This window comes from Diadema antillarum, unplaced genomic scaffold, assembly GCF_040938485.1.
Source record: "Diadema antillarum isolate AM-2024a unplaced genomic scaffold, OU_Dant_1.0 seq00000209_RagTag, whole genome shotgun sequence".
Lineage (NCBI taxonomy): Eukaryota > Metazoa > Echinodermata > Echinoidea > Diadematoida > Diadematidae > Diadema > Diadema antillarum.
The window spans coordinates 116506-134476 of NW_027271267.1; the positions used below are offsets into that span (position 1 = coordinate 116506).

Genomic DNA, 17971 nt, shown 5'->3' on the forward strand with positions numbered 1-17971 from the left:
TGTCTACATCAGTCTCCCTCAAGCGTATAAATTTTGAGCTGTGATTCTGCTACTGTTTTGTCTAAGTGTGCGATGATCAATGAACTTATTTATGTCTAAAACTATAACGACCCTCAATGATTGCCTTTGAACGTTCAAATTTAAATTGGATGAATGGCTGTATCCTGCATCGTGCAAGAAGTTGTTGAAGAAAGAAAGAAGAGGGGGTGGTGATTATGAGGCTGGGCGGTGCGTGGCGCCTCGGAAACCCCCGTGCATCCGCCAGGTATGCGACAACACCTTGTCCCGGCACTGGTCTTCCGGCGACTGTCTGGGGGATGGCGAGCCATCTCAACCCACTCGACGTCTACGGGGTTGTCGGCTGCTTCTTGAGTAGGCCTATATACATGCTATGCAGTTAACCTTATGTCCGCTTCTCTACCGAAGATGGAATCGGACGCCCCGTGCACTCAGGGGTGGGTAAGTGTTACCTTCATTGAACATCTGGGGGAGGGGCGCTGAAACAGATTATACCTACGTTGAACAAGCCATTTTTCTATCCTGATTAATATGCATTACCATATTCAGTTTACAATCATGCTGTCACGTTTACTCAATGTGGTCAGCTCTTTTATCGTAAGGTGGTATAGAAGAAATACATGTTACGCGCCGATGACGTTTGCTTCTGTTCTCTTCGTTTGGCAGTTCGAACGACGTTGATCACCAGCTACAAGCTACTTACAGTTCACACGTGACCATCCCATGTGGGACTGGGACAATGAGGTGAACCTTTGCCAGAACGCGGTGTATCGTGTACCACCGCTTGCCCAAAATGCCAAAAGCGTTTCTTCTCCCTCTAGGGATGTCAGAAGTTATGGCAGGCATAGTCAGAGACAGAAAACAGAGAGAGAGAGGAAGAGAGTGAAAGAGAGCAAAGATCGTTCAACTCAACCACTTTCCCTTTAACTCTCGCCTGCTTATCGTCTGCTCGGATGGATCTCACCAGCAGAGCGGGAAGAAACGTCGAGAGCTCGAGAATTCTAGACAGCAACAACACCTTCCTGTCTGAGCCGCCTTCGCGCGGGGTGTTTCCCTGGGCTGATGGCTGTGTGAACGCCCAGATTGTGAGAAAATGGCGAAAATTTGTCTGGACTAGCCATCATTCCCGAAAGAGAAAGATACATATAAAGGAAGTCAAGAAGGAAACATTATACAAGAAACAAAAATGAGCGCGTATTTTTTTTTACTGTCAAATCGAGTGAGAAGAAAGGAAGTTATGTTGGCAATGGTTGAACACTGAGAATAACTCTGACCTTTTTCCTCTTTGTCTCTGAGAAAGCGACCATGTGAAAGGAAACGTCATGCTCTGCTCATATATCAGATTCACAATTTGTTTCAATAGCATCTGAGTCAGCATTGTCACTATATGAAGCCGAGTTTCATACTTTTTTTTTAAACAAGACTACATAATCGAAAGCAGGCTTTTATAACCCACGTAGATGAAATAAAATAAACTCAACCCAGCAACAGAGTGAGTGTCGCACAGGCAATGAATTGTCATCTTCACATACGTCTCTCGGTAGGCCATATCCAAAATTATTGATATACCATATCAAAAATTATTGATATGTAAAGCCAAAAGGTCGCGGCTCAGTAAACACTATAATTGCAGTGTGTATGAACGGTGTAAACAAATAGAACAAAACTAAAATTGTTTGTCCTCTGCAATCAGTGACTAAATACTTGGTAAATATCACAAGTTCTACGCCATGAATCGGCCGCTTTTTGAAGTACATTTCTAGGTAAACCACAAAACCTGTTTGCTGCGATGAGCGGAGGAACACAACCGGTGAGTCTGTTTATACTATGCTATATAGAGAGAAATAATGCTCCGAGCAGATGCCCTTGAAAATTTGGTAGAATTCCTAAATATGGTCTTTTTGATGAGTATATATACCCGTAATACATTTGCCAGGCACGCGCACAGGATATATGCGTATCCTCTCTGTATGACAAAACAATCAAGACTTAGTAATAGCATTTGAGGGTTTGGGGGAGAGGAGCGGTTTATCATATTATCATTTTCGAGCAAAGGAAAACCAAACTATCAATCATCAAAATGTCCAAATATATTGTATTGATTGCTAACCGAAAGTGAAAAATTCTATTTCTATTTTCGCTTCCGCTTCAACTCCTTCCTAGTGAACGAACTGGAGCTTTATTGGTGCCTTAAAGTGGAAAGGATCGAGAAAAATGAAGATTTTTTTTCTAAGAAAAAGCCCCACCCCCCCCCAAAAAAAAAAAAATATATATATATATATTAAAGCTATTAAATTTTACGCCTGATTGCGCTCTCTGTTATCAAACAAAATACACACTTTTATGGAAAACTTTTTTAGAAAACTTTTGTAGAGAAAAGTGTACAAAATTGCTGTAATTTATTTCAATCATCACGTTCACAGCATCACGCATAGAATGATGTTCGACTGCTGAAATGAATAGAAATGATTATAGAAATGGACGTGGCCACTGTATGACACGTTGAAAGTGTGTTGACACTGTTTTTGCTATCAGATAGATCTTAACTTGTTCCCTGCGAGATTCTAAATCTTTCTTAGACTTTAAACAAGATAAACCAGATTCAGTAGGCGATGCATTCGATAACACTGTTGACAATGTCCAGACTCTCCTTATAATAAAGAATGGGGGCAATTTACAGGTTGACTTAATGCCATTATAATCGGTCTTGGGTGTAAGTGTGGACATTGGGTGACAGTGTGTCTGTTAGAGTGTATGAATGACAGAGAGATGCGACAAAGACTGCAAAGGTGCAGAGAAATGGCAACTTCATTACCAAGAGGGCCGTTTTGCTGATTATTTAAATGAATTACGATGCCATAAAACGGGCACCACCCAAAATAACAAGGTGAAGTTTATATGACTGCACTCTCGCGGTGCTCCCGATCGGGATGGGCTAGTAGGGTAATATTTCATGCTGGAATATTTTAATGGGGGCACCGATTAATGCTATTTTCATAAGGCGCACGAGGGATAAAAGTCCAAACACAAGGCTAGTACTGTGGTGATGGATGGGGCCGTGAATGGGCGAGCGATCGTGAACTCCGCTCCCCGCTCTGTCCGTCCGGGCGGCGTGTTTTTTTTAGACGGCACAGATTGGGGAAACTAAAAATCTATCGGGGACCCTATCCCTAAACCTAACCCTAATCCTAATCCTAACCCTAACCATCAAACCCTAACCCTAACCCTAACCCTAACCCTAACCCCAACCCTAACCCTAACCATAACCATAACCATTACCAAAAACCCTAACCCAACGTTTTTCCCATAGGTTTAACACGCGCCATGCCCCAATCTGTGCCGTCTTTAAAAAAAACGCGTCCGGGCGCGGGGTTACAAGGGTACAACTGTAGGATGCGGAAGAGTGTTGTGATGGGGGTTGACGCATGCTGAAGAACAAGTTTTCAAAATTGTTTGAAACTTGAGACACTGTAATATAATTCGTGAGTATGTAAGGTGAAAATGAAGGCCAAAATGAGGACTCTTTCCTCTACGAGACGTTATCACTATAAAGGTTGATGCTAATATTGGTGCCAACCTCATACTTATGTATATTTTTTATATACATGTTGTGAAAGTAACACATTTTGCGTTAATTAATCTTTTATGTACCCTCATTTCACTCAAATATGATATCATTTATCATGATTGTATCATTAACCTCTTTAACTCTTCACAACTGCATGGATATTTAAAGGCTTACTGTAGAAATTGTATCAGCTATTACTTTCATCATGTCGACTGTATTGCATTGTGATGTCATAATACTGTCAACATTATCACCATTCGTTCTTGTTCCATTGTCATCAAGTGATATTTACATTTCAGTTTTAAACATGTTAGGTGTTTTTTTTTTTCATTAGGCCTATATTGTTTAAATGCAATAAAGACTTCAAAGAAACGACAGAACATACGAGTAGAATTCTACTACCAGTATGATCATTTTTATCTATCATTAGGGCCTATCTCTATCCTACTTGATACGTTAATCATCAAAAGATGTCAAAACCTCATAACGTGTGTATTAATGCAGTAAGACTTTAAGTGAAAGGCGAGAGATCGAGCGAAATCGTACAATCGTACCTACTACCATAGATACGAATGTAATACACAGTCATGAACATGTCACTCTCCTGCGAAGTTTCATCTAACTCTACTTCGTAGAAAAAGCTTTATGGGATCACCCTAGGCTTCACCTCTTGGCTTGATTTCAAAGTGATGCTAAAAGTCTTCTATGTAAGTAGCTAGTTGATGTTTCTCCTTAACATTTATTCAATCAATATTGTGGGAACATGCTGGTATAGTGTGGGTGGTAAGTTTTGGACTTTCAAGTGGAGGTTCCGAATTCGAATCCCTCAGAGTGCATGCATGATTACGTCCTTGGGCACTTGACCAAAGTGTATATGCACTGGCATTTGGTGATAGCTGGGAGATAGTAGGACTGACAGGGTCCTCTGGAAGAGCTGGAAGAACAGGGAAAACATCGAAGAGGCTACCTTTGTCTAAAAAATAATAGTAACACCATATTGTTTTTATGGTATTAATGTACAAAAAGGTGTCAAAAAGTCACGGATCCCACAATATTCAGAGCCCAAGGAAGGAGGAGTTTGTTCGAATGAGACGAGGAAGTTCTACTGGGGGTAGCGAGATGGCACTAGGGCAGCTGGGAAGACCATAAAGAAATTTGTCGGTATTTCATCACCCAGAAATTTCATCTGCGGCGTGTGGATGTTGTGTCACAGCGAGGCGAGTGTCGCTGCGATATGGCGCACCATCGGGTTAACGACCGTGGAATGGTATGCATTTCTAGACATTGTAGCAGGCATCGGTCACGTGCTTTTAGCAAGGCGACACGGAAGAATGGCATTGCATAGCATAGCATAGAACAACACAGTATAGTTTAGCGTGGCAATGCATAGCACATCTTTGCATAGCATATAGCCTTTGGCATAGCAAACCGCAGCATGACATAGCATGGAACAGCATAGCGTTGAAAACCATAAAGGCATTGGTTGACTGGCATGGCAAAGCTTATATAACAGGAAAAGAGCATAGTATAGCAGTTTGTAACAATACTTTATGCTTCTTATCGTACAATCTTTGTATGTTTTGTAGGCCTATATCTTTATTCCTTATAATGCCATTGCGTATGGGTTTTTTTTTTAGTTGTGCAATATTCTTCATTAAGCTTTTATTATTGCATTTCTAATGGACCATTGTTTGTATTTTGGGCATTGAGTTTGAATTTTTATCAGCTTTAATGCAAAAGTATCGAACAAAAACAAAAACGAACTTTGTAACAAGACTGCCGGTTTCACTGAAGTTTAAAGTGCTTGCATTCGTATACTAGTAGGCCAAATCATTACGTAGGCCCTACACGTCAACAATGGTCGCGAAAAGGTGTACTCTGTCCTGTGACTATTTCGAACGTTTGATATTTCAACTTGTGTCCATGAGAATAAGATACAAGGAATGAATATACGTGTATCTCACACTGGCAGAGAATAAGATACTACATAGCTATATAGTAGCCTGCATGGGCCGAGAGAGATAATGATGTAAGATAACATCGAAGTTGAATTTGTAAAAGGTGGTGAAAAGCTTAGAGAAATAAAGAGAGAGATAGAGATAGAGAGATAGAGAGGGAGAAAAAGAGAAAAAAATGATGAAAAGGAGAATTTTGAACTTTGGAACTGACTCGGTGCGGGCAAGATGTAGGAGCGAGAAGTGTGTGTTTATTTTTGTTTCCGTGCTGCGAATGCAAACGGTCTGGAACATGTCAAGCATCAAAGCCCGAATATATATCTATAATACATATATTTATATGCCACCTTGGATAAACAACGAGCGCCACGCGCAAGTCGTGAATACGATTCGCAGTTACAATGGACTGTCTTTCGACCGTTTGTCTCGTTCCCGCGAATACCCCCTACCAGACGTTGATGACACTTCTATACACATGCACCATGTTCAATATGGTGGAAAATGGAGACGGCTTTTATGATTTGTTTTCTTTTTATACGCCAAGGGATAAACGAAAAAAAAATCACCCTTGAGCAAACGTCTCTATAGTTTATACAATTCTGACAGAAAAATTTCCGGTGTCAAATACCGTGCTGTGAAAAATATAACATTAATTTTTTTCTATATAAACTTCCGCCGTGCGATGAAAGGATGGTTGTTGAAAGGACTCGGGGGGTATTTTGAGGCATATCAGCTCCATTTTACAAGATAACTTTTGAATAATGGAATCATTTTGAGCATCTTATGATTCTTAATAATCGCCGCAAAAACTATACAGAAATAATATTGTGAGGGAATCTTGTGTCCACGTTAAGAGAACAGCGGATCTTTCCACTTGGAACATTCTTCTTCAAGATGATGTTTGTAAAACTTCCTAAACCTGAGCAAAGACAACGGTTTCTTCTCTGAAGATAATCTTCGACGTGTATTTAAAACCATGATACTACTGTCGCCACTTCTATGGGTCCAGGGGTGATAGACCAAGAACGGGTTTCACTTCATTCTCTACAAGGTGCTTATATGGGCTGCAAATATACGGCAGCAAATATACGGCAGTCAAATAAAACGTGACATGATTTTAGGATGGGTAATCATGGAAGTTTACCCGGCATTTTGTGGCGAAGGTTCCTCTTAACCAAGGCTAAAAAAGGTGTCAAAAGACATTTAGAGCGTCAAGAGCCTGATCCGTATCAACATCTAACCCACACTTCGAGAAGTTTGTATGTGTGTGTGTGTGTGTGTGTGTGTGTGTTGTGCTGTCGATTTTTCGACATTCGTCGTAAATACAGAAATCTTTAGTTACTCCGAGCCCTGTTGTATTAAAGTCGAGATCAAACTCAAGGCAGAAAATCAAACATAAGTCTCTGAATACTCAATTCTGATTGGCTGACACTTGACTTACGATTGATTTTCTGACTTGTGTTTGACTGAATCTTTTTTTATGCAATAGGGCCCTGCCTTTGTAAATGTGAACGCCACTGGCGTTAAGTTGACACACCACATCCACCCACAGATAGTTCGGCCAGCTTATAATACCATACCAATGGGCGTCACTTAAATACCGCGTCATCAGTGTGATGGTGTGACATGCGTTTTTCAACTTCGATTTGAACGGAATAAATGAACTTGCATGTTAGACGACGACGGTTCTGGCGTCTGTCTGAAACGAAACGCTTCTATCTTCATGTAGGCCCCCAATACTGATCACGTCGTTGATGAAGGCACATATACAGTGATCGTATTTAACATTTTGGAAGCGACCATTATGGTGTTTAATGGTTTGATATAGGTTCGTCGCGACGCCATCAGAATGTTTTTTTTGAGGCCACTTGGTGGTGGATGGGTGCAGTCATATTGCCCCACCCAGTTGGACTGGTGGCGTCGGCAACTTCTGAGGCGAGCATCAAACATCATTATGTAAATGTGAAGACATGCGCTGGTCGCATCTAATCGGATTTGGGGTCTAGCAAGCTAAATATTTGTGATGGGGTTTATCTATCTTCAGCTTGCGTTTGTGTTTCGTGTTCGTGCCAATACCAGAAAGAAGCACGTCGACGGCTGTTGTACGGAGGGTTGCTCAGATTGTAAGAACTGATGCAGGTGGCAAGTAAATGGCAAAAAGCTGTTGCTATGGCAACACAGCCTAAATATATGAATTTGCTTTATTTTGAAAGTTATGTGACTTTAAGCCTTCGGGTAAACACAACATAGTACCCTCGTCCTTCTTATATACTCACTTACATTATCAAGAAAAGTGCCCCTTAATGACAAATACCAAGCCCGAATTTTGTATATCAACAGAGATGTCGGCAAGTAGGGGATTTGGTTATATTGTTGTTTGACATACTGGTGACGACTTCAACCTTTACCATTTCATTTTCCTTCATGACATGACGCATATTTGCTGTTCTCTTGTGAAGGACTTTGAGAGTATTCCTCGCGCAAACCAGCTCCCAGATTCAAGAAAAAATGTTTGAAGTTTGAAGTATGTCGCTCCAGCCCTGTCCTCTGTTTAGTTGTCGACATCTAAAACATTTTCTTTTTCGTCTTGAAAACAGCATGCAATTTCGTCTGAAGAATAATAAATATGCTACTCGAGTGGATGTGTGAAGAGGTAATCAGAAAGCGCCATGCTGACTTGAATTTCTGACTGCAGAAGACAAGTCAATGATTTCATTCCCAGCGAGATGAGATCGGAAATGCATCGAGACATTGCGGCACTTCCTTCGCCACATTTTCCTCCCAGTTCTGGGTATCTTCATGGCAAAATAACACACAAGTTTTCGCATTTTCCTCACTTTGTTCCTAAATTAAGATTTCCATGGAAATTCTATTTTGAGATATCGCTCGTAGAGTTTGTCACCCATTGGAGCAAAAGTTCATTATTTCCTTTACGCAGCCGCGCCCTTCTCTCTACCGCAAAGGGAGAGAAGAAAAAAAAAAGAGGAGCAAAAGAAGGACGAAGAACTGCAGTACCTTTTAAAAACAGAAACAAACGCCAACCCCCCCCCCCCCAAAAAAAAGAAAAAGATGCAGCGACATCAAGTGTAACTTTGTGGCATGGAATTTTATAGCAGTGAAAATACGTAAGGAAAAGGATTTGTATAACGGAGACTATACGCGGCTTGGCCGACAGTAACCCCGATTCTCGGAGTGTCGTTATATGCTTAATTACGCAATTATCTCAGCCTCGTTCTATTGCGACGTTGAGGGTAATGGTTAGGAGATGGCAATTCGAGGTTTAAAAAAAAAGAAAAGAAAAAACACCCAAATGACGTTGTCCGTAAAGTCCACGAATGGTCACTCAAAGATTACATATCGAGACAACCCAAACTACAGAAATGCTCGTCGGGGGGGGGGGGGGTCTAGAATGTGAGTTAGTTCTTAGATCTATAGGCCTACATATATTTGCCGTTTGCAAACGGCTATCTTGATGGTGGAAAACAAACTGATCAACCCTTAAGAAACAAACCAAATTTGCCAAGTTATTGTACGGTTTTGTTTTCATCGGGGAGTGGGGGGGGGTGATTCGAGACACCAAAAAACAGCAACATATCTTATTTCTTAGGGGGAAAATACATGATTTTCCATGGTGACACGATAACTCGTTCTGCAGATCTGCGACTGCGTGCCAATCAAGGCGATTTTGTTATTCTATTTTTCTTGTTGTTGTAAATTGTTTGACAACTTCTCTGGATAAGAAGTAATTTTATTGCTAAACCTTATCGAGGATTTCAGTGCCGAGTTTTGATTAGCAGCTTGCTTCGCCTTTGCTCTTTGTGTGCTAGCAAAAACGTTAACCTCACAGTATTCTATGTACACATGAGTTTTCCCCTCTAAAACAATGATTTGCGAATTGTTAATTTGGTGGCTGTATACTTCTCTGTCCGTGTTGTTTGTTTGTTTGTTTGCTTTAAACCGTTCCATACTGAATTCTGAAATCCCCATTGACGTAATACACACGCCACCAGGTTCCCGTATGGAATGGATTAATATCTACTGTGTGTATCATTTGAAACTCGAGCAATGATTTTGACCCATCTTGCACATACGCGTGACAATAATTTCGTGTGAAGTCTTGCCCTGACAACTAGTTTACTGTCTTGAAACTAGACCCTCTCTTCCGATGAAATGCATCGAAAAAAAAAAATAAGTCACATCACTAAACGAAGTCCAATTCATGGGTATTGATCTCAAGACCTAGTAATCAAAATCATTTATAAACCCCGTAATAATGATAGGTAATCATCCATACATAGAACTCCACTGGACGCAAACGTCCACTGTCACCTTGTGGAGAAGCCTTGTGGAATGTTTTTTGGTTGACAGGGACAACCATTGTTATGAGTGTATTATACAAAGATATGAATGACAACGATTCAACGTTACATTTAGCAGACTAAACTACATGTACTGGCAAAGCTCGCCACGCAGATCTCCCTGTACCACCCTTGGATATCACGTGACAGAGGTTGTTAATGTTGTTGGTTTTTTTTTTTTTTTTTTTTTTTTTTTGCGGACGCCATTTCTTCGGTGCGATATCACCGCAGGTGCCATCCGGGTCATTCCACGGTCTCCGTGCCGTTTATAACACGGAGTCAGAGCGTTTTGCTTACTGCGAGAGACATGAACGTCTGCATGGATTCACCCCCGCTTTGTGGGTTCAATGACCTGTTCTTCATCGCTATGATAACTTGGTAAGCAATATATGTATTTTTATCACAAGGAGAGCTCTACTCGCTTTCCTAACAAAAGTAATCATAGTTTTCGAAAGAAGTTATATAAAACGCGTATTTTCCCCATATTACTTTATCCCTACGACACGAGAATCAGAATCCAAGACTTTAGGAAAAGATCATAAAATTCATTGTGAAAGAAAAAAAGATAATGAACGCCGATCAGGTTTTGGGGATAATCAAAATTCTCAGGGGTCCAGTTATCATGCTGTTTCAAGGCCTACCTCATTTGAAATTTGTTGTTAATTTCGTGGAATGTCCTAATGAGAGACAATTGGTTGAAGTTAAGTCAAATGAAAGGCATTCAATAGTATTCATTGGACAAAATTGCAGAAAATAAACATTAGACCGCACGGACGCACAATTTCGCGGGCGAAACATGCAGCATCAGCATCATCAACCACGCAGTCCGACGATTAGAATGTCGTAAACATTAAACAGAGATTGCAGTTTATGAAGGGACGACGTTTAGAAGTCGTTCTGAGTCATAGCAGACATCTTAAACATCAATGGCTTTCAAAAGTGCCGACCTATCAATGAGGAACTACCTTGATGTAAAAATGCATGCAAACAAATTTTAACATAATATTACCAATTTGAAGAGAAGCTGGTGGCACTCAGGAACACACACGTCATTTCTGTGATACTCGGCAATAATCAAGACACATCACCACGATCGTTTAGGAGGAAAACAACAAGAGCTAACTGTATTCCTCGAGCGCCATTTTGCGTGCACCTGTTCTCTAGAACCAATTCATGATACGCGAATTTGCATATACATGCATATTCATAACATACACGAATTTGACATGGTTTTGTAATTCCATCGGTTGCGGAAATAGAACATCGAATTTGACGTACAACTGGTAGGGTTTTCTTTCCCGCGTTGTTTGTTTGTTTGTTTGTTTGTTTGTATGTTTGCCTTGTTTGCCTCTGATCTTACCCTGATGTTGTGGCTGCTCCTGAAGTTTACGACTCGGTCTGTGGAGATAACGCCACGATATATACAGTGTAGACAGAAACGTAAACCGCTTTGTTCAGGAATGTGCGATATTATTTTGGAAGTCTGGCAGCTGCTACATACGAAATAACATTATTCCTCGGGGTGTGATTACTGCAAGTCGAATTCTTTCGTAGTCCATCGCGTATAAACGACAAACAATGCTGCGGTGTGACGTACCTTCTGTGATGGCAACACCCTTATCGATGAGGACTCCCATCAACTTTACTATCCGTATTACTCATTGATGTCCTGTATCTTACTTTCAAATTCCGTTGTCTTATCTCTTGGTATCTTTGTAAAGTGCTATTTGACCTTGTACATCTATTTTTTCTTCTTCTTCTTCTTCTTCTTTTGCGCATGGACTATAATTTTTCCACAGACTTCAGCCTGTTTTAGTGCGGTCAAAGTATCACCACGCTGCTTTGTATTGAAAGTGGAAGGTATGCATAATGGAGAAAAGAAAAATCTTTGTTCAAACATTTTGCAAGAAATTCAAAGTCAAAGGGGTGGTATAGTCTTGGATGACATGAGGAATCAGATCTTAACTTTTTGCAAGATGATTAGAAACCACTTATGAAATATTAAAGAGCATAATTATATCATGTCATTCAAAGAGGATTTCAAAGTTTATTTGATGGAAATTGGTTCTGAAATGGCTGAGATATCCAAATGCAAAGTAAAACACAGTGATCCAAATGAAAGATGGGTCCAACCTTTTATTAGGACCTTTTTGTTTTTGGATATCTCAGCCATTTCAAAACCAATTTTATCAAATAAACTTTGAGTTTCTCTTAGACGAGTGCGCTCCTTCATATTCTATAGAGGTTTCTCATCTCTCTCAAAAAAAGATGGAGACCTAAAGCTCAATATCAACCAAAACAACACCATCCCTTTAACTTTAACCCTGTTGTAACCATCAGCAAAACGCTGCAAGAGATATCGGGAGCAATTTAAAGCACAAGTATTGTAAAGGTTAAACAGTAATGATCTTCTCAGTGCCTATAGTTGGTAATCAAGAGCGCATTTTAAACCATTAATGACGTGTTAAAGTCTACTTGGGTCTTTCCTTATGACACCCCCTTCCCCCATTCATACTGCGCAAAGGGATGGAATCCCGTTGATGATAAATCCCATGGAAGAGATGGATAGAATGCACGTAAAAGAAATCTGAAGTCTTTAAGACTGACGGGGCATCAGTCATGCAGGTTAGGAAGAGGGAAGGGGGTTCATAATGGCCCATTAGTACCACTCTTAGGTCCAAAAGTTTAGACGCTTCTCAACACTGTTTACAAAACAGGTCCAGTTCAATGAACGAGATAATGTACTTCTCTCTTTCTATCTATCTCCATCCGTCCTCGTTAAATTGTGTGGAGACTATTTGGCCACGATATACAATGAAGGAGAGAGAAAAAAACAGGCAAGTACAAGTGTTTTCATCTCGTCTTTGTGTACGGTGATTTGACAGCGTATACACACGCGCAATGTGTATCAATCGATTTTTCGGGGCTCCGCTTCTTTTATGCTTGTGAGATGTAGCACGAGGGCGCTTTTTGTGTGCGCGCTCGGGTCTGTGTGTTGATACCTGTAGGGGGTTTGCCTTGTCAAACTTGGACCCTGTCTTTTCATTCACTCCCTGCTCTCTTTGGACTTACTTCATTAACTTCATTAATCACCCATTCAAGCCCAATGGGATTACGGGTTTTGTCTAATCTCGCGACAATGGCGAGTAATCAAAATTAAAAGCCACTTAACTCCATCCCCTCTTTCGTCCGTCTAGGGGTTATGCTTTTTTTTTTTCAAAATAAAGCGAGAGGGGCGGGGGAAGTAATGATAAAAGGTTGTTGGTCGAAATGGCTAGATTCAAAATCGGGTATTGACACTGGATACACACAGTCAAGATCAGCCAGTCCTCTTCTTCATGTAATGAATAACAGAATGTGTATAGTCATCTAGCTCAAGACGTTTCTGTAAAGCTTAGGCCTATACATTGTATAGTATCACTACTTGGCAACACCTTTCTCGTTAGTATGGTTCCAATCTTTCACACTGATTAAAATAACGTCGAAATCGAGTATTGCTGTCCTAAGGGAAAACGTTCAGTTTTGCTGGATGGCCATGATCTATTATAATCAGAGCTGATTCTAAGTTCAAAACACAACGTAGGCCCTATAGGAAAAATCTCGATGACTTGATTTTTGTGTTAAGGAGACATCAACGACATAATGGTTAACGTATTTTTGACACAAGTTTGATTTTCTGCATACAAATAAATATAAATATATATATATATATATATATATATATATATTGATATATTTTGATTATATGCATAGATATATATCTATCTTTTCATTCTTGGGCTATGAGCACTGCAAGGTGGACCTGTGCGCTATACAAGTAGCCCCTATTCAATATTATTATTATTATTATCATTATCAATCCTACTTTTTTTTCAACGTTACGTTTGGAGTCGAGAAAATAGTGTTACCATTTTTCGTCCATTTCCACGTTCTCTAAACCTACTATTATAGCACGTGCAGCGTAGTTGATAATGTTTGCATTATTCTGAAAGTGTTTCAGACAATAGAGATTACATCGATAATATCGTGGAAGAAGCTGGAAATGGCGGAAATACGTCACACGTGCGTGAGGCCGACAAAACACTTTTCCTTCCAGACTACACTCTGGTATAACCTTGACCTACAAAAGAAAAAAAAAAAGAGTCATGCAGCAGAAACTCAACGACAAAGTTTGTTTTCACGAGGTTCCTTAAGATATAGGGTACATGCAGGTAATATGAGACTGCAGGTAATATGGCACGCGTGACTTAAAAACCCTTATTACTCCACCTGAACCACTTCCTAAATGCATATAACGCCATCTATAGTTTGATATCATCACTGTGCTTAGTTCTTTATGATTTTCCTGCTCGCTGACTGAAAGTTTGGTGAGAATATCACCAAATACTGAAAAGATATGTAAAAATTACAGTATTTTTTAGCCTTGATATAAGATTTGACATTTCACCAATTACACTGGTGTAAGTAAAGTTATTGTGTGTGAAATCAATTCTTTGCATTTTACGTAAGCTCATTGATTGGTTTAACCAAAGAAAGTGTGTTTTGGTCTATGTACTGTACTAAATATGTGTTATATGGCTTCAAAGGGGACCAACAAGACCCAACAAGCTGCAGGTAATATGAGACGTCAATATGGCGGACAGGTTTTATTGACATCTCTGATTTCAAGTGACTTGCCTAATTAGATAGAAGCCAACATCAAAATACTTCATTTTCTTCTCTGACAGTTTTTTTATATTCAAAGTACACAAAGTACAACACACAGCTATATGAACATGTATGTAAATTGATATTTGTGTACTTTAGATAGGGTGCTTCCAAATTGATGCCACAATTAATTTCGTGTGCTATAATCGTCAGTTTAAGTGTTATTTTATGTGTTCGATACTGTACACGATTACTTCAAACATTTGAATTCACAATTTTCATAGTTTTAACCATAAAAGACTGGGGTCTCAACGTTTTGTGTGATATTTCCGCGGTTTTTATTATTTTTTATCAATTTTCTTTTTGCAACTGAGCTAGGCCAGGCCTAGCTCAGTTGCAAAAAAAAAAGAATAATAAAATATAATAAAATGCCCATCAGGATTATCTTTTTTTCCTTGAACTTTTGTGCAACATTTGATACCTATTTTGTAAAAATAAAAGTAAAAGACCTTTACGTAATAATCTCATGTCGGTAATGAAATCTCATGTCGGCGTCAAATTTGAGAATTTCTGAGATTTGTGTACAAACACACGGAAAATTGCGTTTCATGCTTAAAATCATTTTTTGGCTTAAAATTGTGTTATTTGTCTCAGTTTTAGATAATATTCATATGATATCTATTAAAATTAAATAGTCATACAACAACAATAGAAAAAACTCATGAATTTAAGACATAAGATTGTCATTTTAACATTGACACAATGTCTACCATGCACAGTCTCATATTACCTGCACATGCAGGTAATATGAGCCTTCTGCGATGATGTCATAATTTACATATTAACTGTCAACAAAAATATTTGATTGGTGCAAATGCTATATAAAAGGAAGGATGAATAGTTGCTAATTCCCAAAAACAAAGTTTGATGGGTGTCTCTGTATGCATCTTCATGCCATTTATGCAAATGAGCTTAATAGTCTCATATTACCTGCATGTACCCTACACTCATGACACATGATTTTGGTCTGTCTATCTGCGGTAAGTTGTTCTTGTTGTTTCCATCGAAGACATCACGCTTCCGTTGTTGGCTACATGATGCTCATGTACTCGAACGAACTACGTTTATCTAAATTTAGACGACAAGCATACACCGAAAGCCACAGAAACAAAACGTTATACCGTAATCCTCCGTATGCGTGTTAGCGACCGTGTATGACAGGGCGATGGTTTGAACGAGACTCGCTGGCTTACCAGCCAGCCACATGAATTGCAGTTAACCCTCTCGAATTCGATTACATTGATGTACTAATGCTATCGGCATCTTGCGACGTATCGTTGCAGGTGGACTTGATAGAGGTAATGTTGGCACATGGCCTAAGTCAGGTACACACACGCGCACACACACACACACACACACACACACACGCAAAGCCGTCGAGTTACGGGCACACAACGCATCACTGGAAATCCATTTATAGTATTGTTATTGATGCCGCCTTTGTTTTGTGGGGGAATGTCCTGGTCCTTTTTTGTCATATATCCGGATACCTAGAATTACCAAACGATATGCCTACACTGTGTAACATAATACAGGCTGTCCTTGATCTATAAATACCAATCGCATACATAGGCCTTCTATTTCAGGAAACCCTATAACATACAATATCCATTCACATGGACGGGTTTCGGGAATATAAAATATACAAGTATATAAAATAATGGGATGTATGGATATGTTATTGTATATATATCATGCGTATTGTTCATGGTCACTCTGGAAATTAACTAAATAAATCTCTCATAAAAACAAAACGCACTGAAGAAACTATTTGACATTTTTAATAAAGTAATACATATGCAAGTAAGACTATTTTGAGGAATGTCTCTATATCTACCTTACCCACGTGGGTATTGTATTATACAACAGCAAAACATAGACAGGCATTGACAGGTACATGACTGTATCTCACACGTACATTGTGTTTTGACATTGCAGTGGTGTACAAAAGGTTGGTACAAGGTGTACCTACGTTCAGTCCATTGAAAAGTCTGTTATTGGGGAATAATGAGATAGAACTGGAGTCGAGATGGTGTCTTACCTTTTGAAGGATGTCCCTTGATGAGGTCACAGAGGATCGGCACTTGGGCGAAATAGTTATCGCTGGCACCGGTTACCGTGCTACACTGTTCCATCTCCCGCTCGTACTTGGCTTCCAGCAGCTCGACGGTGTGATTAAATAGCTCCATTACTTCCTTGGGCACGACTTCGGGCCCGTCGTCGGTCGGTGGTTCGGTGAGGCCCAGCTTGCTGAGGATTTGTCCCTTGATCGCGGCGATCCGCCGCGTCTCGTATTCCTCCAGGTCGAACTTGCACTGCCCGCCCGCCCCTAGCCCGGCGATTGTCAGTAGGAGTATCGTAAGCCCCAGCCACGACGTGGCTAAGCAGTGAAAAGATGCACCATTACCTCCGGGTGAAATCATGGTCCCAAGTTTTCTCAACCAACGCTCTACAAATAACAGAAACCTTCACAGAGATGTAAACTAACCCGATGAGGAAAGAAGGAAGATGCCTGTGATGAATATCCACAATCTTTTGGATGGAAACGAGCCTCAAATAAAAAGGTTTTCGCAAAGCACTCAACAACTCAAATCAAATTGGAATGTTGTAATAATTTTATGTCGTATATTTTTCTTTTGATTAGTCAATCATATAGAGAACTGAATATCAGCAGGTGAAATTTGGCGATTAACCTCATGATACACTTGTAAGTGCGTATGTTGTGATGCTGAACATCTTGCGCAAATACATCACCAAATAGGCGAGAGTAAGTCCAAATCTTGTCCACCCGAGAATTCGGAGATGAAAAAAAAGACCAATTTTGTGTTGCCCGAGAGATTTTGTCGTATCACTCTTGATACAATCCTTAGGATCTGGGAAATGCAAACAGAAACTAGCAGACAGTAGGCCAAGCTACAAGCACAGCTCCTCAATGGAGTTCTTCCCTGCTCAGCTGTCACGCCTCGGGTGGGTTTGTTAGCCTGCTACTACTAGTGAGTTACCTTCAGCACGAGCTCCTGCATTTATATACCAGTTCCGCGAATTACCGGTGTGGGTAGGCCTGTGTAGCCCGCGTCCTCGTGCCAGACACCGACGTCTGACCATGAGAGCACTTGTCTTGTCGTCTGCTACGTCAAAGCAGGGTGCAAACTCCAATCAGGGATTTTTTTTCTTTCTCTCTCTCCCTTTCTCTCTCCGCTATTGGCTTCGCTCGCGATGGGTCTCCAAGCATGGCGGTACACAATACATACACGTGAGCATCGTCGGTGTATATATATATCGTGTGTATGTGTGTGTGTGTAACCAGGAGGTACAGTACAGTCGGATAGCTGCCAACACTAAGTACACATGCAATACTTTTTTTC

At 40.2% G+C, this 17971-nt stretch overlaps 1 protein-coding gene across 1 annotated transcript in view; it reads right to left on the bottom strand.

The window, feature by feature from the left end:
- Positions 1 to 17706, bottom strand: part of LOC139728996 (transforming growth factor beta-3 proprotein-like) — a 51954-nt gene extending 34248 nt beyond the window's left edge. The window contains exon 1 of the mRNA XM_071639922.1: positions 16648 to 17706. Within this exon, the coding sequence (XP_071496023.1) occupies positions 16648 to 17029 (382 nt within the window). The 5' untranslated portion in view covers positions 17030 to 17706. The remainder of the gene's footprint in view (positions 1 to 16647) is intronic.
- Positions 17707 to 17971: the final 265 nt, after the last annotated feature.